The 27,944-nt window shown below is 32.4% G+C and overlaps 1 protein-coding gene across 5 annotated transcripts in view; it reads left to right on the forward strand.

The window, feature by feature from the left end:
* The window catches only part of CCSER1 (coiled-coil serine rich protein 1), a 1,365,561-nt gene that overhangs the window by 258,716 nt on the left and 1,078,901 nt on the right, over positions 1–27,944 (forward strand). For all 5 annotated transcript variants that reach the window (XM_049104802.1, XM_049104801.1, XM_049104804.1 and 2 more), the window contains one exon: positions 135–228. In XM_049104802.1, the coding sequence (XP_048960759.1) occupies positions 135–228 (94 nt within the window). The remainder of the gene's footprint in view (positions 1–134; positions 229–27,944) is intronic.

The following is a 27,944-nucleotide window of genomic DNA, read 5'->3' on the forward strand; positions in this document are numbered from 1 at the left end:
GTCAAGTGATTCAGCTAAAACTTTTCATTTATAATTTTGAGTTCTTTTTTTGCTTCATGGTCTCTGTATGTGGATATTTCCTCAATTTCTCAGTGGTTACTCACCTCTAACTATTGATTTTACTTTTTCTTCAGGATGTTTTGAATAATTTGGGATCTTGTGAACTGGATGAAGACGATCTAATGCTTGATCTAGAATTTTTAGAGGAACAGAATCTTCATCCTTCGGGTATGTGTTAAATAAATGCGCCAGGTCATAAAACTCTGATCCTGGTCACTAAGCTTTCATTGGTAAACTTCATATTGTATAGGATACATTTAGTCTTTTCCATCTCCAGTTTGTGTATAACATGCTAGGTACCTTTGAAATATGATTCTGGTGATCTTAAAATCTATTATGGAAATATAAATCCATTTGCTAGACAATTGTAAAATAGGAAAAAAAACTATAAAGAAACTTCAAGAAAGGAATTTGGAATTTAATACTTAATGGAAAAGTTAATATTTTCTCCTTTTGAGGGAGAAAAAAAACAATTACAATCCTATTTTTCATTTATTTTATTAACTGAATGGAGTTTTTGTAGATCAAGGTTTACTCCTCAAAAACTTAGCTGCTTCAATGAAAACACATAGATTAATTTTATGCAATAAGGTTGTCCTCAAAATTAATAATTGCCAATAATAACCACAAATACAAACTCATAAACACATAGTTATAGCATGAGATAAATAAATTCTTGTTAAATGAATTACGAAGGGAGCCCATTATATTTGTAATAGCTTAATTATATTAAAGCATGAATCTGTCATATCTTTAAATGCCAAAATTACTCCTATTAAAGTAGATTATAGGGATTGTTTATTCTTATTTAGATATTTGGGTACAAAGAGAAGCTGTTACTTACCTTTTGTTTTTTCTTTTGCTTATAACACCTTTAGTATAGTCATTTTCAAATTAAACTAGAAACAATATTAGGGTGTCTGGTGGCTCAGTTGGTTAAGTGTCTGACTCTTGATTTTGGCTCTGGTCATGATCTCAGGATTGTTGGTCAAGGCCTGCATCAGGCTCCACTGTGGATGTCGAGTCTGGTTAAGATTCTCTTCTTCTCACTCTGCCTTCCCCCTTGCCACTCTCTTTCTCTGTTTTTCAAAAAAATATTAAACTGGAACTTTAAAATCCTGGTCTTAGAGCATATATTTGAGAGAATCAATCTGTTGGATTTTAGTGTCCATATTTTTAACTTTTAAGAATTAGACATAATCTCTAAAGTTATATCCAGTTCTAATATTTTATAATGATTTTTTGTTTAGGCAGCATTTTTATATTATAGATAATATCACATTACAAATTGTCAAAAGAAGGCAATGTTTATGTTTTACATTTTACAATGTTTATATTTTATTACTTTGTATTGTAGGCTAATATCAAAAGAAGCTATGTTAAATTTTTTCTGGTTGAAAACAAATTTAGGATAATCATTTCTTAAAGCATTCTTCATGCAGTTGATTTGATAGATAGTCTTTTAAAAATGGAAGATTTTTCTCACTTTTATACAGATAGATACTTTATACCATTTTGTCGTTCATGTGTATTTATCTTAGAAGAATTTGATATAGTAGAATGTACATCCTTGTGGAGGTAAATTTGTCAGTACTTAGCAAAACTATACATCCATTTACTTTTATATTCAACTATCCAACTTCTAGAAGGTTAATCATAAAACACTGGAAATATACAAAATAAGGTGCACAAATAACTTCTTTGCAAAATATTTATAATAACAAAATATTGGAAACACCTGGAGTCTTCTTCAATAGGATATTTATTAAATATGCAATGGTATATATACTAAGCAATCATTAAAAGGATAATGAAGATGTCTGTATATGCATGGTGTGGTTGTAAGGGTATGTTGTTGATGGAGAACTTTGTAATTTTGGATTAGAATGACAATACCTAAATCCACTGGTCACTAACATCACTAAAATTGTAACAACTAGACGTTTTTCCCTCTTAATACAATGCCTAGAGAAGTACACAGCACCACCACTTCTGCCCACAAGTACTTAAATCTATTCAATTATATTTTTTCTGTTCAATTATCTTGATTAGATTTTGATTTTATAGGAAATATTGGGTTGAGCAGAGAGGGAATCCAGCAACCAAATATAGAATGTGAAGAATTTTAGAGGATAATGGTTTGGTTTCTTAAACAAATAAATGGCATGATAAAAAGGGGGAAGGGCTGTTGTAGATTAAAAGAAGCAAATGTAGTGTGACATCTTTGTTGTCATACTTATTGAAAAACTTAGAACACTGTAAAAATATATTTCTGGTTCAAGCAGAAATTTGAGAAATGACTAAATTATTGCAGAATTATTTATTTTGTTGGGTATTGAATATTTTTTTTAAGAATACTTTAGAGAGAGTCATGTGGTTGAAGCAATAAGATATATGAGGTTTACTTTACCAGCAAGTATGGAAGAGGGAATAGTTGAAACAAAATTGGAAAATCATTGGAAATTATCAAAGCTGGGTAATAGGTATTTGGGGTGAAAGATTCATGCATTAATTGTAATATTTTCTCTGTTTTTTGCCTTTTAAAATATTTTCACAATAAAAATAAAACAAATTTTAATTAAAAGAATGATAAATAATGTAGCAATCTCAGTTAATGTTTGGTAGGCGATCATGATGAAAAGCAAAGAGTGACTTAAAAATATAAAGACTTGGCTCAAATATGCCTGGGAACAAAAACAAATGTTTTAAAACATTAACTTCAGTTTTTTTTATAAAATAACGGGTGCTGTGTACTTCATTAGTTTATTCTAAAGGAAAAGAAGATATACTAAAAACTGTTAATCTCCTGAGTCTACTTCAGGAAGTATATAGATTGGTTTGAAGCCAAAACTGGAATACTTTTTGAATCAACTGAGTTAACCAAATTCTTCATGATGTAAATGATATCACTTTGCATACTTGAAGTACAATTTTGATAAATGAAATAGTCCTTAGAGTGATTTAGGGTTTGTATAATGATACTTAATAAAATGTCTTTGAAAACCTGTTTCACTTTGGTTGACACATTATAGGGTTTGAAAAAAGCCACAACTATGTGTTTATGCATATTAGCTCAAAAAGAAAAATTTTTGGTTGAATAGGTTTTATGTAATTTATATTTTTATTAAGCAACATAATTAAAGGTCTTTTCAGAATATAAGAAGCTCATTATTAATAATTGGTATTGATAAAAAGCTCATGAATGCTAATCATTTTAAAATGATGATTTAAATAAAAGTGATTTTCAAAAGTCTGAAAACTAAAATAATGATATTATTAAATTCTATTACTTACATTATCAAAAATCATTGGGGGTTTAAAAAAATTTGTTAGGGTAAAACATTTCATTTTTTGGTTCTAGAGTCTTATAAGGCAAAGATTTATAGCAATTTATACTAAGGCTTTTAATACAATGGCCAAGGTGATTTTTGTAAAAGAGAAGTATTTTTACTTTGAAAATATTTAGTCAAGTATTTCTAGTAATTGTCATGTGTGACATGTATAAATTTTATTCAGTTTAAGATATAATTATTAATGGTTAAATTTGCAAAGACTGGAAAAATAACCATGTAAAGGAAATGTAGAATTTCTGCTGTCCTTTTTACTGTGCTAATTTGCATAAAGTAGATACTCAATTGCTCTATTTTTTTTTTTTTTTTTTTTTTTTATTTATTCATGATAGGCACACAGTGAGAGAGAGAGAGGCAGAGACACAGGCAGAGGGAGAAGCAGGCTCCATGCACCGGGAGCCTGATGTGGGATTCGATCCCGGATCTCCAGGATCGCGCCCTGGGCCAAAGGCAGGCGCCAAACCGCTGCGCCACCCAGGGATCCCTCAATTGCTCTATATTAATGTGATTTTATTTAAAGCATAGCTAGAAATGTTAAGCCATGTATAAATGGAATAAAATGGATTTAAAAGTAAAACAATAAATAATAAAGTTTAATCATTTTTGTTTTTTTCTATAGGAAAATCAAAGAATTAGGAGATATATTTTGCTATACAGAGTTTGAAACTATGAATTTAAATATATTTCCTCACATTTTTTGCAACATGTGTACATTGAACAGTGTTCATATTGAGTGATTTAACATGCAAAGAGACATTCTAATGGAAATAGAATGCATAGGAAGTGATAGAGTTAATATTTATATGATACGAATCATTGTTAGTTGATATGCTACTTGCAGTATAAGGAATATGAGCTAAAGTATATCAACCAGGCAATTAAAATATCAGAATAGTGCAAACAAAACAGAAAAAAAACAATTTGAATTCTGTGGCTCAAGGTCTTTGTTATAGAAATGCACACATACTTGCACATTTGGATGTATGTCTAGGTATTTCATCATTTGTTGAAAATTTTGCGCTTATGACTATACCTAACTTGGTAAAGATGCAGTTCATTATCTTGGTCATAATTCTTTTGGACATCATTTAATTTTTTTTTCATTCTTTGCTATCTGTATTTTCATTTAAAAACGATTTGTAAGTTTTCAGTTAGGTTTTAAAAAGTTTGTTTTTGACCAGTGCAGTGGACAATTTAAGTAAAGTTCCACAAATCCTCTTAATATATAAATTTATCCTATGGAGTCCTAAATTAACACATTCTCTTTCTAGAGAGAGGTAGCACAAATAATAGTACAAATGAAATATTTGTTTTATAGTGCAGTAAGTGGATATTAGTATTATCATGAATACTGTAAGAAAGGATAATTTCAATGAGGGAAAGGCATATGAACTGAGTTCTCAAAAGGAGATTTGTCTGGGGGAGAAAAAAAATAAAAGCAACTATTCTGAATAATTTACTTTGATCTTAGCATTATATAATTTTATCTTTGCAAATTCTTTGTATCACAAAAATTTTATCTTTCCAAATCCTATGGATAAGCCTTCCAGATGTCTTTAATCATATTTTTCTTGAATTAATGCTTAAATTAGTTTTATGGATAATATTTTCATTATATAATTGAATGTATCATGTTTTAAATATAGGATTGGTATAGAAAAAGCTAGGAATTTTATGAGGATCTTGCTTAATCCAAAATAAAATTCAGTTCCTTATATATATTAACATTCCTCAGGTAATTTTAACATTGAAAATATTTGAAGTAGATGTTGTCAATCATTTTCCTTACCTTCCTTTAAGGTAATTGCCATAAAGCCCAATAGAATGTCTAATGTTAAGCAATGTTACTTCCTGACGAGTCCTCCAAAATGAACTGTTTTGCAAACTGTTACCCTTATGTGACTAAATAAGATAAATCTACAAATAGTTGTTATCATAATGCCAGTTAAATATTGGACAGTGTGTAGTGTTTGTTAAAAAAAAAGAAGAAGGATTTGAGTTTTGGTTTCAGAACTTTTAATCTTTAGCTGTTCTTTTCCACAGTAAAGTAGAACCAAGTCACATTTCTTTTTTTTTTTTTTCCAAGTCACATTTCTATTTAGACTGTAGTATTCAAATAATGTTGGGAAATATGCACGTGACTAATTTGACAGTGAAGCATCATAAATAATTAAATAAAATTAAAACACATTTTGGTGTTATCTGTTTGGAATATATTCATTAAAATGCCATTGTTCCAGTTCTTTTCTTGGCTACTAGGAGTTGGTGGTGCATCAGTTTTAGCAAGCTGTAGCTGGATATCTAAGTTGATGGAAAGGAAAACTAAATGCCAGTAATGAGCTATGCTTTTTTCCTAAGCTGTCTCAAGTTAATGCTCACAATAACTCTTGGAGAGGAAATTGCATCTTAAAAATCCATTCTAAGTAAAGAAATGACAAATTAATAACAAAAGAGAATAGGCACTTTGGAGACAGACATATCCAAGTTAGCATTCCAGCTCTACCACAGTGACCTTGGGCAGGTGACCCAATTTTTTTATGTAATTTTTTTTTCATTTGTAAAATGATAATAAAACTATCTCAGAATATCATCCTATCTAAATAGGTGACATATTTATGTATAAAGTGCCTTTCACAGTTGCCTAAAATAAAATAGGAGCCCAGGACAAGTTGACTATCTTGACATCTTAAATTCCTTGTCATAGAGTTTGTCCAACTATTGGTATTTTGTATAGTCCTTAATTTCTTAACGCTTCATCATGATTATATATTGTTTTAAAACATGCTTTATGATTTTACTTTTTATAATCTAAATTCTGTGTATCAGTTTAGGTGATGTTTTGTTAGGGGGACCTGGGTGGGCTCAGTTGGATAAGCATCGGACTCTTGATTTCTGCTCAGGTCATGATTTCAGGGTCTTGAGACTGAGCCCCCCCTTCAGCTTCAAACTTAGCAGGAGTCTGCTGAAGATCATCTTTCCCTCTCACTCTTCCTCTGCTCCTTCTCCACTTGCTCATGCTCTCTCTCTCTAAAATAAATCTTTAAAAAAATAAGTGATATTTTGTTAGTAGTAATTATTCAAAAATTAATTAAGGCACTTTGCTTATAACAGGTGGTACATTTCTTTGTGTTAAAACCAATGCATTTAAATGCATGGAAACATTTTCCCCAGATATTAGTCATGTCTCTAAAATTCATTTTTAAAATAGTAATTCTAAGAGAAATAATAAATTTCCCATTTTAAATACTTTAAAACTTATTAATCCAAATCATTAATGTTTAGAGAGAAAACCAGATTGTTACTTTGTATTAAATTTGACCTTTGTAATTTGCAGATGAGTTACTCAATTGAAAATGTAATTTCCTTATTTATCACTGGTAAAAATAATGCAGTGGTCATTTTGATGATTGAGTGAAAAAATTTTATGTTGTTTTGTTAGTTATTTTGGATGTGACATATAAAAACACCTAGGGCAGTATCTCTTGGTATATGTCCAGATGCAAATGGAGAAGAAATGGCTCAATGATATCAATTAGGAATTAATTAGGTAGTTGCAAATTATTTTGAGTTTGATGAACAAGCAATATAAAATTCTGCGGTGAATTAGGAACTCCTCCTGTGCCTATTAATTAAGGAGGTAATTTTTGTTATTAATTTTTAATGGATAATAGCACAGCAGAGCTGAGATGAAACCCTAGTGGCTTTGTTAATATGAATGGTAATGTACAAATTGCAACAACATTCACACAGGCAAAATTATAAAAATTAACTATAAGTTTTTACAAGCTTTGATATGTCTGGGTCAGAAAAAATATGTGTAAGCTATCTTCAATGTGATTGTATAAAGCTGTGTGACACTTAATTTTGGAAGTATAATAGCTACAAATCTGGACTCTGGAGTAGGACAAATCTCAGGTACCGACAACCTATGTAAACTTGAGCAAATTATTTAGTCTTAGTTTTCCTTTTTTCATCTGAAAACAGGAGCAATAAATGTATCTATCGCATACGTTTGTTGTGAAGAATAATAGCTTAAAGTGTAGTAGAATGTCTATATCATGTCTGGCATACAATATTTTTAATAACTGTAGCTAATAATATTTTTTTACAATATACATGAAAATATGATGGTCCTGAGGATTAATAGGGACCCAATCTTGCTGATTTGGGTGATTTTTTTTTTTCCCAGTCTCTATTAGTGGAAGATCTCAACCACATTTTCAAGTAAAGTATTTTTCAAATTTTAAGCGTAGAATACTGCAACACATGGAATTAATTTTGTGGTTATCATGGATTTCCAAACTTATACAATTATAGCATTAAATAAAATAATAAAAGAATAATAAATAACATTTATTGAGTCTGTGTGCCAATTCAATGAGGTAAATAATTCTTCCACATTTGAGAAATTTGAAACTTTGAATCATAAAAGACTACAGGCAGTAGATGTCTTATCTGGGCCCAATGTTTTTCTAATTCTGAAGACTGTGTTAATAATTTTGATTCTTTGGCTAATAATTAATATATAGTTTTAAAAACACAAGTACACAGAAGCTTTTTTTTTTTTTTACAAAAAAAGTGGCTCTTTTTTCTGAACATTCCCCCAAAGTATTTAATTTGATTTGAGATATTTTTTTCATTTCCTTTGTAGCTTCCTACTTTTTTTTGAAATAAAAAATATTGAGAATATAGGTCATGTACCATATAATTCACATATTTAAGTTATACAACTCAGTGGTTATTAATATATTTGCAGGATTGTGTCTGTATCATCACAATATAAGGTTAAAACATTTTTGTCATGCCAAAAAGAAGCTGTACCCATTAGCAGGAACTCTTTGTTCATCACACTGCCAACCTGAGGCAATCACAAAGCCACTTTCAATCTGTAAAGTTTTTCCTCTTCTGGAATTTTATATCAACAGAATCATACTATATTGGTCTTCTGTAGTGGGCTTCCTTTGCTGAGCATAATGTTTTCAAGACTTATTCATGTTGTAGCATAAATAGAAGTACTTCATTCTTTCTTTATGATCTTATTAATATTCATCTTATGGATATATCACATTTTTCTATAATGTAAATATTAAGTACTTAACATGTAAATATTAATGCACTGCTGCACAAGCAATGGGACAAATAAACAAAAAAATCAAAATATGTATCAAAACAAAAAAAGAAAACAATATTCTAAAACCTATGAGATGCAGCAAAAGTAGATGTTAGAGTGAAATTTATGCTATAAGTGCTTGTATTAAGAAACAAAAGTTAAAATAAACATTACCCCACAGGAAATAGAAAAAGCAATTTTTCTATCTGAAATTCCTTATCTGAAAAAAAAATAAAAAAAAGAAATTCCTTATCTGAAATTTAGTAGAGAAAGGAAATTACAAAAAAATAGAAATAAATAAAATAGAGACCAGAATAAATAATAACATAACACTGAAAGCTATGACCAGTTTAAAAAAAAATAGCAATGCTTTAATTACATTAATTAAGAAAAGAAAGCAAGAAAACTCAAAAACCAAAATAATAGATGGAAAAGAATACAGTACAACAGATACCACAGAAAAACATAGTGTGATAACAGGTTACTATGAACAATTATATATAAGAAATCTGGTAACTTAGATAAAAAAACAAACAAACTGATAATTCCAAAAAATGCACAAGTTACCAAGATTCAATCATGTATCTTGATTTCAAGAAACAGGAAATCTTCTCAGACCAATAACAAGAATGCAAGTTGAATTAGTAATTAAAATTCTCCCAGCACAGAAAAGCCCAAGACTGTATGGTTTTATTGGTGAATTTTACCAAACATTTAAAAAATAATGACAATCTATTATCACAACTATACAAATAATGGAATAGAGGAAATGTATTAAAAATCATTCTATGAGGCCATTATTACCCTAGTACCAAAGCAGGATAAAAAACAATATAAGACCAAAAAGTCTAGTTTGTCCAATATAAGTGTTGCCATTCTGGCTTTTTTTTTTTTTTTTTTTTTTTTGACATCCGTTTGCTTCATGTTTCTCTACCGTCTCACTTTCAAACTGTAGAGGTCTTAGTTCTGAAACGAGTCTCTTGTAGATGGTATATAGAGTGGTCTTGTGTTTTTTTTTTTTTTAATCCATTCTGACCCCTGGTATCTTTTGATTGGAGCATTTAGTCCATTTACATTCAAAGTAAGAATTGATAGATGCATACTTATTGCCTTTTCTTACTTGTTATTGTTTCTGAAGATTTTCTCTGATCCTTTCTTGTTTTTGTCACTTTTGGTCTCTCTTTTGCACTCAAAAAGTCTCCTTTAATACTTATGGCAGGGATGGTTTAGTGGTCATATAAACTCCTTTAATTTTTGTCTGGAAACTATCTGTCCCTCTATTCTGAATGGTAACCTTTCTGGACATGATATTCTTGGATGTCAATTTTTCCCATTTAGCACTTTGAATGTACCATGGCATTTCCTTCTTGTTTGCCAAGTTTCTGTTGAGAAATCTCCAGCTAACCTTGTGGGTTTTTCCTTGTAAGTTAAGGATTTCTTTTGTTATGTTGCTTTTAAGGTTTTTCTTTATCACTATAATTTGCAAATTAAATTACAGTGTGTCTTGGTCCTGGTTTTGTATATTTTGATGGAGGACAAAACAGGTGTTGGCCTGCTTTTGTTGATTTTGATGGAGGGTGCGGATATCTGCTTCCTTCCCCAGATTAGGGAGGCTTTCAGCCATTACTTCTCCAAATGATTTTTCTGGCATCTTTTCTCTTGCTTCTTCTTCTGGGACTTCTTATAATATGAATGTTATTATATTTGATTAAGTCACTGAATTCCCTAAGTCTATTCTCATGTTGCATAGTTCTTTCTCTCTTTTCTTTAGCTTCAGTGTTTTCCATTATTTTGTCTGGTAACTAATTTGTTCCTCTGCTTCTTCTAGCCTTGTGTTCATTGAACTCAAGCCTGTTTCCAATCTCATTTATTGCATTATTCATCTCTGATTTATTCTTTTTTAACTCTTTTATTTCTGTGATAAGGGTCTCTATGATGTCTTCTTTTCTCAAGCCCAGTGAGTGTTCCCCTTTTAAAAGATTTTATTTATTTATTTATTTATTTATTTATTTATTTATTTATTTATTTATTTATAAGACACATAGAGAGAGGCAGAGACATAGGCAAAGGGAGAAGCAGGCTCCTTGCAGGCAACCCAATGTGGGACTCAATACTTGGACTAGGATCACGTCCTGAGCCAGAGGCAGACGCTCAACCGCTGAGCCACCCAGATGTTCCTAGTGAGTATCATAATTGTTGCTTTAAAATTTCCATCAGGCATTCTACTTATATTTGTTTTTCTTACATCTCTGGCCATGGGCTTATCTTGTTCTTTCACTGAGGACAGATTCCTCCATCTTGACATTTTGTCTAAGTGTCAGCCTTCTTTTTTTTTTTTTTATTTTTTTTCTCAGCCTTATTTCTATATTATAAAAGCCAGTTATGTCTCCTGCTCCTGAAAAAAATGGCCTTGTGAAGAAGAGGTCATGTAGTGCCCAGTGGTTGGTGTTTCAGGGACTATCTCAAGTGCGTGCTGCCAGCCTTCTGCTGTTGTGTTTTGGCTCCTCTGTTCTCCAGAGGCTGTCTTTAGAGGCTCTCCTTGCCTACCATGGGCCATGCTTGGTCCCTGGCCTGAATGTGATGAGTTTTAACTAGGTGTGCTCGTGAAATGAGACCTGATACGAATTCCACCAGAACTGAGGTCTTGTAGAACTCTCCAGTCAGGGTGATGGTGTGGGCAGGGGTTTGTGCTGCTCTTCTGGAGAAGAAACCCACCATGCTGGGACTGAGGCAAGTTTGACTGAGAAGGGCCATCCCTTGGGACTACAGGGAGCTGAGGCTTGGTATAAGCAAGTTAGGCAGCCAGTGCTGGTGCTGCACTGCTTCCCTCAGGTGGTTCTGTGTTTAGCCTGTGAAGGTTGGGGGAGGAAAATAGTGCTGGCCAGCTCCTTTGTTCCCAAAGAGGCATCTCTGTGAATGCTGCTTCTCATGGACACCCACTGCGAAGAGTGAATAATCTCCCACCTGTGTGTTCCAGGTATTCTTCACTGTCTGCCCTGGGTTTTTTGCCTACCTTCTCTCCAGAAGCAGGGCAGTTCCCCCTGAGGCTCTCTTCCAGCCAAGCCTGCTGACCTTTAAAACTCCAGGCTTTAAGTCTTGCTGTTTGCAAGAACTCAAGAAATTTAGCCCCTCTCTTTTTCCAAACCAATGGCTTTTGGGAAATATTCTCCTTGTGCCTACACCCTGTGTGTTGCTTCTTATCTCACCCTTCTATATGGCCACAGCTCCCTCCTCTCTGCAGCACCCACAATCTGTTTCTCACCTAAACCACATCTCCATGCTTCCTACCTTCTTCCCTATGGCCTCTTTTCTCTCTTTAGTTGTGGAATTTGTTCTTTCAGTCTTCAGATTGATTTCTGGGGTATTTAGGATGATTTCATAGTTATCTAATTGTGGTCCTGGGACTAGATGAGTCTTGAGTCCTCCTACTCTGCCCCCATCTTATAAAAAAACCAAACAAACTGACTTTCTTTATTAACTTTTCTAGTTATAGGTATCACTTGTATAGATTTGCCTTTTACTCCATGAAAGAAGCTGAAATTAACTTATATGCAGTTACTGAAGTAGCAGTGTTGTATCAAGCATTGGTATAGACACTTGGCTGTTTCTTGTTTTGCTCTGGTATTTTAAGCTATAATTTCTAAACTCTTTGGATCATCACTTTCAATCATAACAACAATTCTCTAGAACATATTACTATTTTCACTTCATAGATGAAGGAATAGAGACCCAGAAGAGGATTGTTTTTGATCCAAGTTTACAGACCTAGTTAGTGAGAGAACTAAGGTTAATTATACTGTTGTGACTTGATGCCTACCTACTCTTTTCATACAAAGCTCTCAATGATGTTTAGTTTTTAGAAAGAGAAATTATAATGAAGGTGTGAAATTTTTTCTCGAAATACACTTTTGGGGTGATACTGTAGTGAGGATGCAATTTTGACATTAGCCGTCCTTTCATGCATGAGTTTCATCTGCTAGTGCTATTCTTTTTTTTTTTCACATTTTCTTTTTTTTTAAATTATTTATTTTTTATTTTTTATTTTTTATTATTTAAAAAAAATTTTTTTTCACATTTTCTTATTACTTTTGTTTTTATTCATGTAATTTAGAAAGATTTTAAAGATTAATTTAGAGAACTGGTAGGAAGCAAGAATACCATTTATGTATTTTTAATGGTTTTTTTTTTTTAATATGAAAACTGCTGGTGCTATTCTTTTCAGTTCTGCTTTAGAGGTTAGAGGACCTGTTATCTGCTTGGTGTCCATAAGATGGCAATCTTGTTCTGATAATGATGATAGTAACCCTGTCATACATTTGTATTCAGCTTTAGAGTTTACAAGGGATTTCCAATATGTTATCTCATCAAATTATCACAATAACACTCTGAAATAGGTGTTAATATATCCCAAGTACAGTGAAAGAAGCAAATATTTTTGGTGGTTAAAAACTTACTGAAGTTCACAAAGCCAATATTAATACAGATCTTAATGTTAAATGACAGGTTCTTTTCATTGTCTTTCTAGACTTCTGCTAATTTTAATTAGACTGCTTCTAATTTTACATACAATTTTAGTATATTCAGTTACATATTTTCCAAAGCCACCAAAAATTATAGTAGTGTCTTAAAAGAGGAGAAAAAGTGTTGCTTCAACCAAACATGCTGAATGTGGTGAAAAATAAGAACTATTAGCCAAAAAGCAAGAGGAAATGCAAAGAGCTTCCAAAGTAGACAGGCATAAAACGTAACAGTATGGGTTCATTTAATGTAGGAACAGACATCTCCATCTGTTTCAGTAAGTCATAAGGCGTTACTGTATTGCAATCTATTACTTCATTGCATTTTAAAAAAGTAACATTATATCCCTGAATCATCAAGAAAAGAATTTTGTATTCTTCATACCCTGGTAAGATGGACTACTATATAATCACTTTGGAACAATATCTATCTGAATTGTTTCTTTTTTTCCTTTAAAATGTTAAAAGGAAAAATTCCTCTGTTCTTCATAAACCATTTACTATCCCCAAAGTATCATTTCATAAGGATTCCATAGTCTAAAAATTTGAATATATTTTATAATATTTTTAATGTAATTTTTATATTTTTTCCATATTCCTTCCCCAAGTTCTTGCAAATGACTAACTAGATATAAGGAGAGTTGTGTGAAAAGGTTGCTAATCGTCATCATCCAAAAAGTAATTATTTATTTATGGTCTATTGATAGGGTGTAGGGATCATGATATGACATAAATACAGCCTATACAATTAGTAATCCTTATTTTCAGGATAGATATTTCAATATTTTAGTAGTTTTTGTTTACTTGTTGTTTTTGGTTGATCAGTTCATTAATCAACCAACTGATTAATTCATTAATTGGATAGTTTTAATTCCCATTTTTGATATATCAACTTATTGTTCAAAATATGACATCTACGTGGGTGTGTGATTTTCCATATTCAGTTCACTGTGTTAAATGGGGTACTTAAATAACAGAAGACTGCCCTCAACTGAAAGAACACATCAGATATTACGAAGTAGAGCCCCTCTTGCTTCTACTTTTTGTGAATATTCAGAGTTTTATAGGTCTTGTTCAAGGTCATTAAGTTAGAAACAGACCTGTTGATAAGAAGTTGACTAGCTCTTTAGGCATAATTGCAATTAATTATTTTATTTTTATTATAGCTGCCAACAGAGTAAATTATTTGTACTTGAGGATTTAAAAGTGCCTCTGGCTGTTTTGCCTGTCACACTTTCCTACACTTTGGAGAACTGCTTTGGCTACAAAGAGGCTTTTAGATGGAACAGTTTTCAAAATCTAATTAACTGTAGCTGAAAAATGTTTACACATTCTGACCTAATTTAATATTAAATGACAACAATTTTGATGAAGTCATAGAATTTACTTGTAACCTGCTATTGTAGCATTTCATACTGTTATAAACTGTCTTCTCTGGTGCAAAAGGGCATTCAATGGTCCAAGTTCATTAGAGGATACAGTCAAAGGAAAATATTTTTCATCCAGCATGGTTTTCCTGTAGCAATTAGAAAGAAAATATGTGTCTCAATATAAAATTTCATGGCCTCTTACAATTATGTGGTGACATCTTCATACAATTGCTTGAATAATGCCAACAACATCAGCTGTCACTGTCAAAATGAACAAGTAATTAAGAAAGCAACTGCTGGTCTTTCTTCTGAAGAAGTAGAATATTTATGTATTTAAAATTGTGCACCAACAAGAAAAATAACCACTGACATGAAACATAATTTTCTCCAATGCTTGAGGCAGAAAAGAGAGAAATAATAATGAACGTTCACACTCTTCCAACAAATTAAATTGTGATTGTACACACTAAAAATAATAACAGAGTTTCTATTTGTTGGCTACAAAATTTTAATAGCGTCATTTTATTAAGTATTCTATAGCATCATGCCCCTTTTATTTATATACTGATTCCCATCTTATTAATCAAAATTTCCAAAAGTTTACAGTGGAATTGGAGATTTCTTATTCTTACAAAGACCACCTTTCTACAACCAGACATCTTAGTATGCTTGGATAGGTTAAATAAGACCAAAATTTGTCTAAATAGTTAGTGGATTTGAGTGATACTGTGAAATTAGTTTCATATTCTGCCTCTGCAATCATTTGACAAAACATTACTCAGTTTATTCCTCACTGAGGTGAGGGAAACATTCCACCTCCACTGAACATTGATTGCTTTTATGGAAAGGGAAGAAAAAATTAGGATTTATTGAAGTTTTTTAATTTGGTTTAAGGCAAATTTTTCAATTTAGGGGTTGGATTGAGATTGGGTAAAAATCATGATACAGTAGTTTAGGAGTATAGCATGACAAGGATTTTAAGGTGAAAGGTTTAATGATTTTTTTTTTTTAAGATTTTATTTATTTATTCATGAAAGACAGAGAGAGAGAGAGGCAGAGACACAGGCAGAGGGAGAAGCAGGCTCCATGCAGGGAGCCCAATGTGGGAATCAATCCTAGGACTCCAGGATCACGCCCTGGGCGGAAGGCAGGTGCTAAGCCACTGAGCCACCCAGGGACCCCCAGGTTTAATGATTCTTAGGGCATAATCTGCCTGTTGATGCTTTCTATTGAAGAATGGATGTACCTTTTGGGAAATTGCTATAATGAACGGTAAAGCTATTTTGAATAGTTAAGTTATTCTAATAAAGACAATGAAATAGTATAGTGATGTTCACATAGGCAGTCATCTGTTTGGGGTCTCAATCTCTGCACTGAGGGAAATAAAAGGATAGAACATTTTTTTTTTTTAAGATTTTTTTTTTTAATTTTTATTTATTTATGATAGTCACAGAGAGAGAAAGAGAGAGAGGCAGAGACACAGGCAGAGGGAGAAGCAGGCTCCATGCACCGGGAGCCCGACGTGGGATTCGATCCCGGGTCTCCAGGATCGCGCCCTGGGCCAAAGGCAGGCGCCAAACCGCTGAGCCACCCAGGGATCCCAGGATAGAACATTTTTAACTGGAGGCATGATCAATCCAGGTTTTCATGATTGTTTTGAGATGTCACAATCACATATCAAGTCATCATTGTCTCATCATCCATGGAAGTTAGATTTTCTTGTTCTTTTCCTCCTGGGTGACCTTTTATTGCTGGATCATTTAATGGAGCGGCAGTGTGTAACATCACTTAAGATTTTAGAGATGACACACCTGAACTCTGTGACACAAATACTAAAAGAAAGATTCTGGATTTGTTGTCCACACTGTTAGTAGTCAGGAGTGCCCAGATTAAACAAGAAAATAGATTCCATCCCCATTCCAAACAGCCCACCGAACCAGATATGGGATTGTTAACCAAACTACCTAATTTTCTGATATCTTTGTTTTCAGGCAGGATATTTTGGGTAAGAAGACAAAAGTGTCTTCAGCCTAAGGCTCAACTGAATAGAAAGGGGTACTCTTTCCCAAACTAAAATATTTTAAAACTATTTTACAAGAACAACTTGCTCTTAATATCCTTAAAATGGTAGGATATATAAAAACATTATCTGAGTGATGAATTAAACCAGTTTATCATTATAATTTGTCCATATTTAAAGATGACTAAGAGACCTGTACAGACTGTTTTACTGTCTTCTTATGAAATTGTGCATGCTAATTAAACATTGCTCATAGAACCTGAGAGATCTGGGCTTTTTGAGGGGATATTTTGGCATTAATATTAACTTGGGTCTGCTCCCTCAATTACAGTATTCATAGATCATAAAATTATTCAAATACATATTATTGGGGGAAAATAATGGGAAAAATGATCTAAGGAAAATGGAAATGGATGTTATCACCAATTTTATCAAGTGCTTCTTTTTAGTAACATATTTCATTGACTTGAAAATTCATATTATTACCATCTTATTATCTCTGATGATATGTTCATAATGAAGGTATTTTTACCATTACATCTTAGATTGATAGCAATTTTGCTTTTCTTTTAAAGGGTACATAAAATGTGTCTTGCCATCAATGATGTCTTAGATACAAAAAATTAAAGAAGTAGATAAGAGAAATAGGAATCTAACAGACCCATGAAGTAAAATATTAACCTGTGTATCTATGACTTCAGACAGATCTCCTCTATTTAAAGGACCCGGAATAACCCCCAATTCTGATTGGATTACTTAACAGAATCATGTTTGCTTTTATATTGTTGTCTTATTTGCAGAGAAGAAAAAAAAATTATTATCTTTATCATAGTGCTACCTATAGTACTTAACACTTATCTACTTGTTTACATGGAATATATAGCATATTTTATTGTTTTGTGCTTATTTATGCATTTATATGTTCATATTTTTCCTTACTCCTACTTACTATGATCTCCATTATTCTTCTATATAAGATATGCTACCCGTGAAAAAGAAATTTTTTACTACTTAGGATTACACTTTTATATCATATTCTACATTTTCATCACACTGTGAAACTGAGAGGTCAACTTCAACCATCACTTAAAAATACTGACTCCAAAGTCTATCTACAGCTTAAGCCTCTCTCATGATGTAGATATGTGTATTTAACAGCCTGCTAGCAATGTCATCTGATGTCAGTTATTTGCTTTATATTTAATAGGTTCAAGATTAACCTTATTCTTCCTGCCTCTTGATTTGTTCTTGTCTATTTTTTTTTCTTGGTGGATGACACTAACCGTGCAGACTACAAAATTTGAAACTTGATGTTGTCACTAGCTTTAATTGATTGTTACTTTTCAGCTATTTTAAATTCTATACCTTTCTCTCAACAGTGCCTTGTTTTAGCCTTTATTCAGGCCAGCATTATTTATCCCCACTCTATGTGACACAGTTAATTTTTGAATTCCCTTTTTTTTTTAATTCCTTTCTCTATCTCCAGTGTACATTAGTGCCATGTTCTTTTTTTCTCCCAGTGCCAACTTTGATTCAGAACTCAGGGTCTCTTTCAGTTTTGCACTTATCTTATTCCACAAAAATATTCCATCAAATGAAAACTTTCATGATTAAGGCTGACTTCATATCAGATTTTGAAGTCACATGGAATAATCCTCTACTGCAGGTAAGAGCACAGCAGTTGAAAATGCACTGGTCAAGAGAGAATGTAGAGTATTCAAGAGTCTTTTGCTCTCTCTTCTGGACTATCCTCCATTTCTTTCCTACAGCCACATTCTTCTCCAAATTCTGGCCCATTTGTTTTCTTCCTTTCTTTAATTCATGCAAAGCAGATCATCAGGCTACTCTTAGGGCTAGGTATCATTTGGCTCACAGGCCTAAAGGCCCTCAAAAATGGTTTAGCAGAGCGTTTCCCTAAATAAAGCAGGATTCTCCCAACAAGATTCTCAGAACTGCTGCTAGAGGATTAATCTAGTCTGTCTCCTTATAAATGCTTGCCTCCTATGTAATCTCTTAAATTTTACTTCTTCTAATCCATTCTTCGTATTGCCCACAAGGTGTATTATCACATCAACCTAATCTTGGTCACTGACAGATTTAAAAATCTTTTGATATTCTCCACCACCTTCATGATAAATTCCAATTTCTTTAGTATGGTTTATAGGTTCCCAAGCTTCAACTCTCACTCCCCGCCTTTTTTTTTTTTTTTTTTAACATACTAAGATTGACGTCCAGCAAATATTTGTTGAAGGCATACTCTCTACTGTAGGATTATGTTAGCAAATAGGGGCCATGTAGCCTATGGTCTAATGGAAAATTCTTTTGAACGGTTGTTAAGAACGAGAAGGGCAGTGTGCATGGAAGGATATAACAATTTTAATGGTGAGTGGCAATTTCCTGAGATGGTTACATTTAAGATTTCACATGAAGGATAAGTAGGTGTTAGATGTAGTAAGTAGGGGGAAAAGGTTTAGCAAATTAGTGTTCCTAGAGGAAAACGTGGCACATTGGAGAACATCAGGGAAGCAGAGCATGCATTGACAGAAGAGGAAATAATGATGCTAGGAGAGTGATTTGAATGCACCACAGTCTTACTCACCCATGTAATGTTTCATTGCTGTTTTCTTATCTTGAAATATTCTTTCTTATTAACTATCAAAGTTCAACTGCTAAAAGAAAGTCTGAAAATCCCTGATTTATTTGAAGAGTCAATATGTGCTCATGATTAAAAAAAGGGGGAAATACTAGGCAATGATGATAGGACTAAATAAATATAAGATATTATATTCAAGAGGAAGGGATATTTATGCAGGCTGCAGTAGGTGGGATAAGCTTTAGGAGAGGTTGTACTTGAACTGTACTTAAATAAAATTTAATAAAGGCTGGGGTGGGGAGGCATTCCATAAGCAGGAATCAATATAAAGAGATTAACGAAATAAATATTTAAGTATATCTAAAAAATAAGGTTAAAGCAGTTTTTCAAAAGCAAAGATTACTTAGGTATTGTACATGGAATTTTAAAACCTGTTATTTTTTTCTCATGTGTTTTTAAGTGATCTAAAACAAAATAAGGCTTTGTTTTTGATTTGCTATAAAATACTAAGTGTATAAATATTTGAATAAAAAGATAACTTGTTATTTTTAAATATATGACTCTGGTGATATATATCAATAAAAATTGTCATAAAGCATTAACCAGCAATGATAGTTCTGTGAATCGGGAATTAGCAATATGGTTTTCTAAATACTGCTGTACTTCTATTTCTAGCAGAATTGCTTTCAAATTATTCTGAATAACCTTCTCCATGAAATGTCTTAAAAAACTTTTAAAATGTGTTTATGGGACATGGAAGTAATCTATTTACAGAGAACAAAAATAATCTTTAAGTGGAAATCTTTAAAAATGATTATCAAAGCAGCTTTCTTTTAATCAGACAAGTATCTGGCTTGTTAATGTGAAAAACCATTTCGGGGGAGTAGTAGTCAAATCTGTATTCATATTTTTTCCCCTGGTAGGAACTAATAACATTTTCTCTAGTTCAGTCACTTAATTTACTGAGAATTCTTTCTCTAACACTGGAAATTAAGACAAAAATTGTTAAAGATTTTTTTAAAAGATCTTATTTTAAGAAAGGAAGAGAGCTTATGTATGTTCTAACCCAATAATCTTTGTAAATGAAATTCAAACCATGAATAACATGGCTTCATATTATCTAACTTGCAAAAAATAGGGATATAAGACAGAAGGATTTCAATTAATTTTTGGATAGGTATTTTAATAAAGTTAATGAATATATTGAGATAAGTGAAAGCTTTGTTAAGTGATATGAGTCTAGATAATGTACTATGAGGCCCTTTTATGACACCTTTTAAAAATTGTGGTCGACTTTAGAGGTGCCTGGTGACTCAGTTGGTTAAATGTCCAACTCTTGATTTCAGTTCAGGTTATGATCTAAGGGTCATGAGATTGAGCCCCACTCTATGCTGAGTGTTGAGGCTGCTTTTTTTTTTTTTTTTAAGAGAGATTTTATTTATTTTTTCATGAGAGAGAGGCAGAGAGATAGGCAGAGAGAGAAGTAGGCTCTCCGTAGGAAGCCTGATGCGGGACATGATCCCAGAACTGTGGAATCACACCCTGAGCCAAAGGCAGATACTCAACCACTGAGCCATCCAGGCGTCCCTGGAGCCTTCTTAAGAGTCTCTCTCTCTCTCTTTGCCCTTCCCCACCTCGTGCCCTCTCACATTTTCTTTTTTTTTTTTTTTTTTTCCCTCTCACATTTTCTCTCTCTCTTTCTCTCTATAAAAATAAATAAATATTAAAAAATATTGTGGTTGACTTTATCTGACAGCTGTAGTTCAAAGCTATAGTGATTATTTTTATGAAACATCATCAAACACTCAGTGAAAAGAAGATTGCAATTTAAACAAAAATTTAAGCAGGGGTATTTCTTTAGCAAGTCTATGATCTTGAGTTCACACAACCAAATGTAGATCTAAAATTCCAAGTGTATTTTAAATTTGATTTTAATTATATTCAGTAATATATATTTATGTGTGCTAATTTTGAGCCTGGAGGCATGATGAGATTTTTGTTATTCTAGAATAAAGCAGGCTATACTCTTAATGATTAGATTGCAGTGTTAATCAGCCCCATTTTGCAATCTAGCTTTTATTATAGCCACCAGGAACAGAAACTCATTTCTGTAAGAGGCATACCTGTGGTTTTGTTTTATTAGCTAGATCTTTTACTACTGACTTGTCCTTCCTGACACAGTTTGCAGATTTGATGTCCATAGGTTCTAAATCAAACAAGTGTTACGGATGGATTTGCTAATCTAACTTTAATTTTTTTTTCTTTTCTGTCTTTATATTTACAATACTTCTCAGGAGATGAATATACTTTCCAAGAATACAAAAGCTTTGGCCTATAATGTGAAATGCAGTTGTTTTATTAGACAGAATTTTACAGTTGAATTTGTATTGTTTGTTTTTTTCTCCATCTACATTACCATCTTTCTCCATCTACATTACGTATCTTTCTCTCTTTCCAACAACAACAGGATTCTTTAATACATTTAGTAACAGAATTTTGTAGAAAAAATATGTTTATTCTTCATGCAGTAAAAAATTAAGTGAAAAAAAAAATGTGAAAACCAGTATGGCAAAGTGATGTCTTAAATGAAGCACACTGGTAGTGGTGAACCAAGCTTGCAGCCAAGAATGCAAGTATTTTCTAGGAGAAGTACTCTTCTAGGAGAAGTATTTTATAACACATATCTTATATGTATTTACTTTAGGAGATGCTTCTTGTTTGCCTTATTTATCCGTTACACACTTAGATGATCTTTCCTTAGACCATCAAAGGTCCTTCCTTTGAATTTATTATCACATATTTGATTGCTTAATAATAAGTGTAGGCTTGGATGTCTGCATGAGAATGCTGCTTGTTCAATGGTAGGGGCTGTTTAGCTTAGTATTTGCAAAATTAGCAGATGCTAAATATGACTTAAAGTGTTCTCTTAATACTAAAGCTGTCAGAAAACTGCTTATTTCATGAAAAATTGAGAATTAGTAACAAAAATTATACATTTAAAATTCTGTGGTTATGGAGGATTTTAAAAAACTGGATAAATATCTTTTAGAAACATTTACAGAGAAGATAATTTTTGGATAACTAAATCAAGTCAAATTGAAATCTGATTTCTATTGTAAGTCAATATTTTATTTTGTACATTGAGTTCAATGAATAGTTTAAAAATCTACTTAAAAGTTGTAGTAAAGTAAAGAAAGACATATACCCTATTCCCATAGATGTGCTCTGTGCTTTTTTGTTTATAATAGAAAGAGTTGAGTAAGTGTGTGTGTATGTGTGTGTGTGTGTGTGTGTATGTCTTGGAGAAGGAGAGAAAGAAGATTAAACAATAAATGAATGTGTAAACTTATTATGAAAATATAATGCTAAAAAAGATTTATCCTTAAAAAATACTATCCTTATAAAAAGATGAAGATACAATTTAATGACCCATAAGAATGTTGATTGGAAGTCTCTGAGAATAGTGATAGACCCTGAGGCATTTCAAATATATTTTATGAGGAAAACACGTTTTATATGCTTCTCTTTAACCATACATGATTTTTACAAAACAAATTTCATTTATCAGACATTTCCTAAAGAATTATCATTTTGTCAAAGTGCTTTTAAATGAAGAAAAATAATGCACTCGTGTTCATTTGCCCAATTGCTTTAGAGAAATAAAAGTCACATTGAAAATATAGTAGGTAGTATAGAATAAATCAATGTTCAGGATTAAGTTGATTGTAATTCTTGTTTTCTTTTATTGAAAGTAAGTGTCTTTCTTAAAAATTACCATTTGCTCCAAATAAATTATATAGATACTCTTATATATCTGTGTATATAAGGATGTATATAGATATATGTATGTACATACATACAAAGAAGGGGAGTATAACTTTCTTCCTCTTAAGTATAGACTATGATTAATGCCTTCCTTCCAAAAAGCACAGTATGCTAAGTGTGGGGAAAAAAAACAAACAACACTCTACAATTGATATGAGGTCATGAAAATGGTACTTTACCCCCATAATCTTCCCTGAAAAGCCATAATCTCAGGGTACTCCTGAGAAAAAATTTCAGAGAAATTCCAGTCGAGAATTCTACAATACACCTGATCAGTAATCTTCAAAGTCAGCAAAACCATCAAAACATGGAGTTCTGCAATATTGCCACAGCCCAGAAAAGCTAAGTGAAACATAACAACTAAATGTAATGTGATATATTGGAACAGAAAAAGGACGTTAGGTAAAAACTAAGGGACTCTGCATAAACTGTATTATTTAGTTGATAATGTAACCATATTATTTCATTAATTGTAACAAATGTACTATAATAGGATGTTAGAAATAAGGCAAATTTTTTATGGGGGGATATAGGAACTCAGTACTATCTGCTTATTTTTCTGTAAGTTTAAAACTATTCTAAAAAATAAGATCTATTAACAAAAACAAATAATATTACTTTAAAACTGTTTAGTGTTCACTTTCAGAGGATTTATGGGTAGAAATAAAGTCTTGATGAAGAAAGATGTAACCACATCACCATTATGGAATACCTATGTTATTTTAAGGACATAAGATCATTGGTTTACATGAAGAGCTGTTTTAGTGGCATAGGTCTGTTGACAGTTCATCAGAAAATAAGCATTTGAATTAGTAAACTCTCTGTAAGCATAAAATGTGAGTTTTCTCTTATAATCTTTATAATTTATACTTAAATATATACTATATATAATATGTAATAGTATATAATATGAAATTTAAGGGAATAACAGGATATATATTTACAATTCAGGAAAATATGATGCTATTACAGCTTATTTTATTCCCAAGAGTAGTAAAACACTGTTTATGAAACAGAGTTTGAAATAACAACTGGGTTTTGGAAAATATGTCAGAAAACTGTGTAAAGTAGGGTCAAACTGTTCTTGGTAACTTGATGTTAGAGAAAGGAATTATGTCAGATTATATTTTGAATGACGTAAGCAGATGGCTTACAGTTCAAACAACTGTAGGGTGAAAACTATTCCTACAATAAAAATGACATCAACACATCTATGTTCATAGAGATTATGTGACTTGTCAAAATTTAAGTGACATTATTATGTGTGTGTTGGATCACTTGTAAATCAGTTTTCAATTTTTAATTCTTTAGTCAGAATGAAGGTAGTAGGAGTCAGAGAAAATAAACTTTATCATGTTAGAATTATTGCTTTATATTTCACATCATTTCAGCAGACAGTATATGTTTAGCAAATATCTGTACTCTCATATATAATTCTTAAAATTATCCAACAGGTAAGACAGGAGAATGAATCATTCATTAAATGAACCAAACAGCATTCTCAGAAAGCATAAAGAAGGAATAATCAATTCTAATGTCCAGTGATAGGAAATACTAAGGAAATCTCCAGTATTTATTTATTTATTTATTTATTTATTTATTTATTTATTTATTTATTTATGAAAGAGAGAGAGAGGCAGGCAGTGACACAGGCAGAGGAAGAAGTAGGCTCCATGCAGAAAGCCCGATGTGGGAGTTGATCCCAGGATCTGGGGATCATGCCCTGAGCCAAAGGCAGCTGCTAAACCACTGAGCCACCCAGGCATCCCTGGACCATGTCTTGAAAATCAAATAAGATATCCATGAGGCAAGAAGGTAGATGCAATATTTGTGCCAAATGTCTTCCAAACAGTACCAGTCCTCAACGAATTTTAGGGAAAATATAAATACTCGTGGTAGTTATCATTTAATTATACTTTCAACTTGGTATACTTCTAAAGAGGGTTTCAATTTGTACTTTCTTATTTGTAAAAATTAATGAGATTGCAGTTATAGTGTGGACTCATTTTATACTTTGAATGAATTTCTGATAAATTGTGAAAATGAGTATTTACACAGTAGATTATATCTAGCATTTGAATTTCTATTTCTGATGTATTTTCACTAGGGGAAAAATGACCCTAACCATACAAAAAAGATGAAAAGTATAAGAAGGAGCTAAAAAATCACTTGTGACAATGTCAGAAATCATTTTCAAGGAGATTTCTTCCTTTGTGAGTGCAGTCTGTATGCATTCAAACCTCCAGTACAAACTCTGAGTGAAATTCATCAAAAAGGAAATCAATCCACATTATCTCAGTACTCTTAAAAGCATATGTAAATTAAAATACATCACATAGCTAATTCCAATTTTATTGACAGTTCTTACTGCTTCATCGGGATTTGAATATTTAAATATTTTAGCAGCCTTACCACTTAGTGTTTTTGGAATGTCATTGCTTCAGAAGTAAAGCAAAATTCACTAGGTGTGAAAGCCATACAGCAAACTTTTTTCAAGATTTTTTTTTTTACAATAGATATGTGTTTCATATGTTTCTGTATTCATACTCTATCTTTTTCCCTCAGAGGATTTAATTATCCTTATAATAAATGTGTGTGTATAATTACTAAATAATGAATAGCAAGGTGATCTTTTGTACCTGACACATTGGTTTTAGAGAAATTTATTATGAAAACATTTGCAGTATTGCCTGAACTAGTAAATTATTTGAAGATATTTTCAATACTTCTGTGATAATGAAAACAAGTTTCACCAGTAGCAGAAATCCAAGTGAACATTATAAGACATTAGAAATGGAAATAATATTTTTCATGTATTATTACATGCATAAATCTAAATTTATGTTAAATAAAATTGTTCAAGGAAATGATTATCTCCTGTAGAAGAAAAAGGAGAAGAAAAATTTGAAAGCAGATTATAAGTGGAAATAAAAAATAGAACTCATGGAATTTGTTTTAATTTTAAGGAATTACATTTATGGACTTTGAACTTTATCTCTGTAATGCTAGCTTAAGGAAAGGAGGATTTCCTAAGTGCTCACCTTTTAATAGCTTAAATTTTGTAGGAAAGAGTAATGGATGGAGGATTGGCATTAAAAAAAAGTGAAATTGAAAGAAAGTACCTTTGGAGCTGATTTTTCTCAGGTTAAACACTGAATTTTTTAAAAGATAAAGCTGATGGCTTGTTTTTAATTTCACAGGAGTTTCAGTTTACAGAGATGAATGATTTGTTTCTTTTTAGAACTTTTCATAGCCCAAAGGAAATAATGATTTCCTAGAATGTGCACACTTTGTTATCTGAATTCACTCAAATATCAAGTCTACTCTCCAGTGAAGTAAATATACAAACAGGAAGAAATGAAATGCAATCATAAGAATCTGATAGATATCTGAGTAGATATAACTAGCTGGAGAGCATAAGAAAGTTACGAGCAAAGCATTATTGCCTAAGAAAGTAAGATAGCAAGTCTCTACACTGCAACTCTGAAGTAAATGTATAGATTGATGGTAGTGACTCATTTGATGAAGTTTATAAAAACAACAAACTAAAACCCTTCCTTTCAGCAACCTTTCAAGTTAACTACCTATGCATTCACATGGAAAAATCTGATGACAGGACCCAAAACTCAGTGGTGACGAGTTCTGTCACTACAACATAAAAACAGATGTTTATGTTAAAAACATGTTTTTCCGCTACTGGTTTCTACTAACAGCTCAGTTTGGGAAGAAAATTAGTCCTCCACTTGAAATTTCAGCTGTTATCTAAGTTAAAGTTATTGTACTGACTAACTCTGTAAAGGAATTAATATGGTTAGAAAGGATTCATAAAACAAAGCCACAAGACTCATCTTTAGAATGCGTTCTATCCATCTGTAGAAAAACTCCACAAGTGCCTGGCTTTTACAGGAATGGATACATTGGAGAGTCTTAGTGTGAGAGAAAGTCTCCTGTTATGGATAGCTTAAGAAATAATAATGTAATTTGGGGTGCCTGAGTGGCTCGGTAAGTTAAGCATCCCAACTCTTGATTTTGGCTCAGGTCATGATCTCAGGGTTGTAAGCTCCAGTCCCCTGATGGTTTCTGTGTTGGGCATGGAGTTTCCTCAAGATTCTCTCTCTGCTCCTTCCTCCCCCACCCCCGTGAAAAAAGAGAAAGAAAGAAAGAAAGAAAGAAAGAAAGAAAGAAAAGAAAAGAAAAGAAAAGAAAGAAAGAAAGAAAGAAAAAGAAGGAAAGGAGAAAGAAAGAAAGAAAGAAAGAAAGAAAGAAAGAAAGAAAGAAAGAAAGAAAGAGAAAGAAAGGGGTAATGAAATCGATGTCAGTTTCCTATTCACTCTCATGGTGTTTGAGGGTTTTATTTTTTTAAGATTTATTTATTTACTTATTTTAGAAAGAGAGTATGTGCGAACAGGGGTGGGGGCAGGGGGAGAGAGAGCCAACTCAAGCCAACTCAAGCCAACTCCACACTGAGAATGGAGCTAGACCTGGGGCTTAGTCCTACCATTCTGAGCTCATAATGTGAGCGGAAACCAAGAGTCAGATAGATGCTTAACCACTGAGCCATGCTGCTGCCCCTGTTGGAGGTTTTTAAATCCCCCAACAGGTTAGTGGTGATTAGATGAAGATGCAATTGTAGAAATATTCTTTCTGTACCCAGAGAGTGTGCTGGAAATAAAATGGTAGTGGTTTGTTGCTTTTTATTAGGGGAACACTCATGTTTGCTCAATATTTACCCATTTTCCATGTTAAAACTAACCTGACAGTGGGTGCCTTGTCTCAGGGGTTATGATCTAATTGAAATAGTGTTTGCCTTTACCTCAAGAAAAGCTTTCATAAATCCCTTCTTCTCCCCTCTAAAATCTGAATTTGTTGTGAATTCTTCAATTAATTAGCTGAGTATACGTGGTTTCCCATTTGACCCTCTGCAGCCCTGAAACATGCAGGTGGACACTAGTGCCGAAACCCCTGGCATCCTTGGGATGCATTACTGGCTGTTGATGATTCTTCTGCATGCCGGTTTACCTTTCTCATTCTGAAGATCTCAGATCTCCCTGTGAGTCTAACAATTGTGGATATTACTAGAGAATAAATTTGTTCTGGCA

This window comes from Canis lupus, chromosome 32 (genome assembly GCF_003254725.2).
Source record: "Canis lupus dingo isolate Sandy chromosome 32, ASM325472v2, whole genome shotgun sequence".
NCBI lineage: Eukaryota > Metazoa > Chordata > Mammalia > Carnivora > Canidae > Canis > Canis lupus.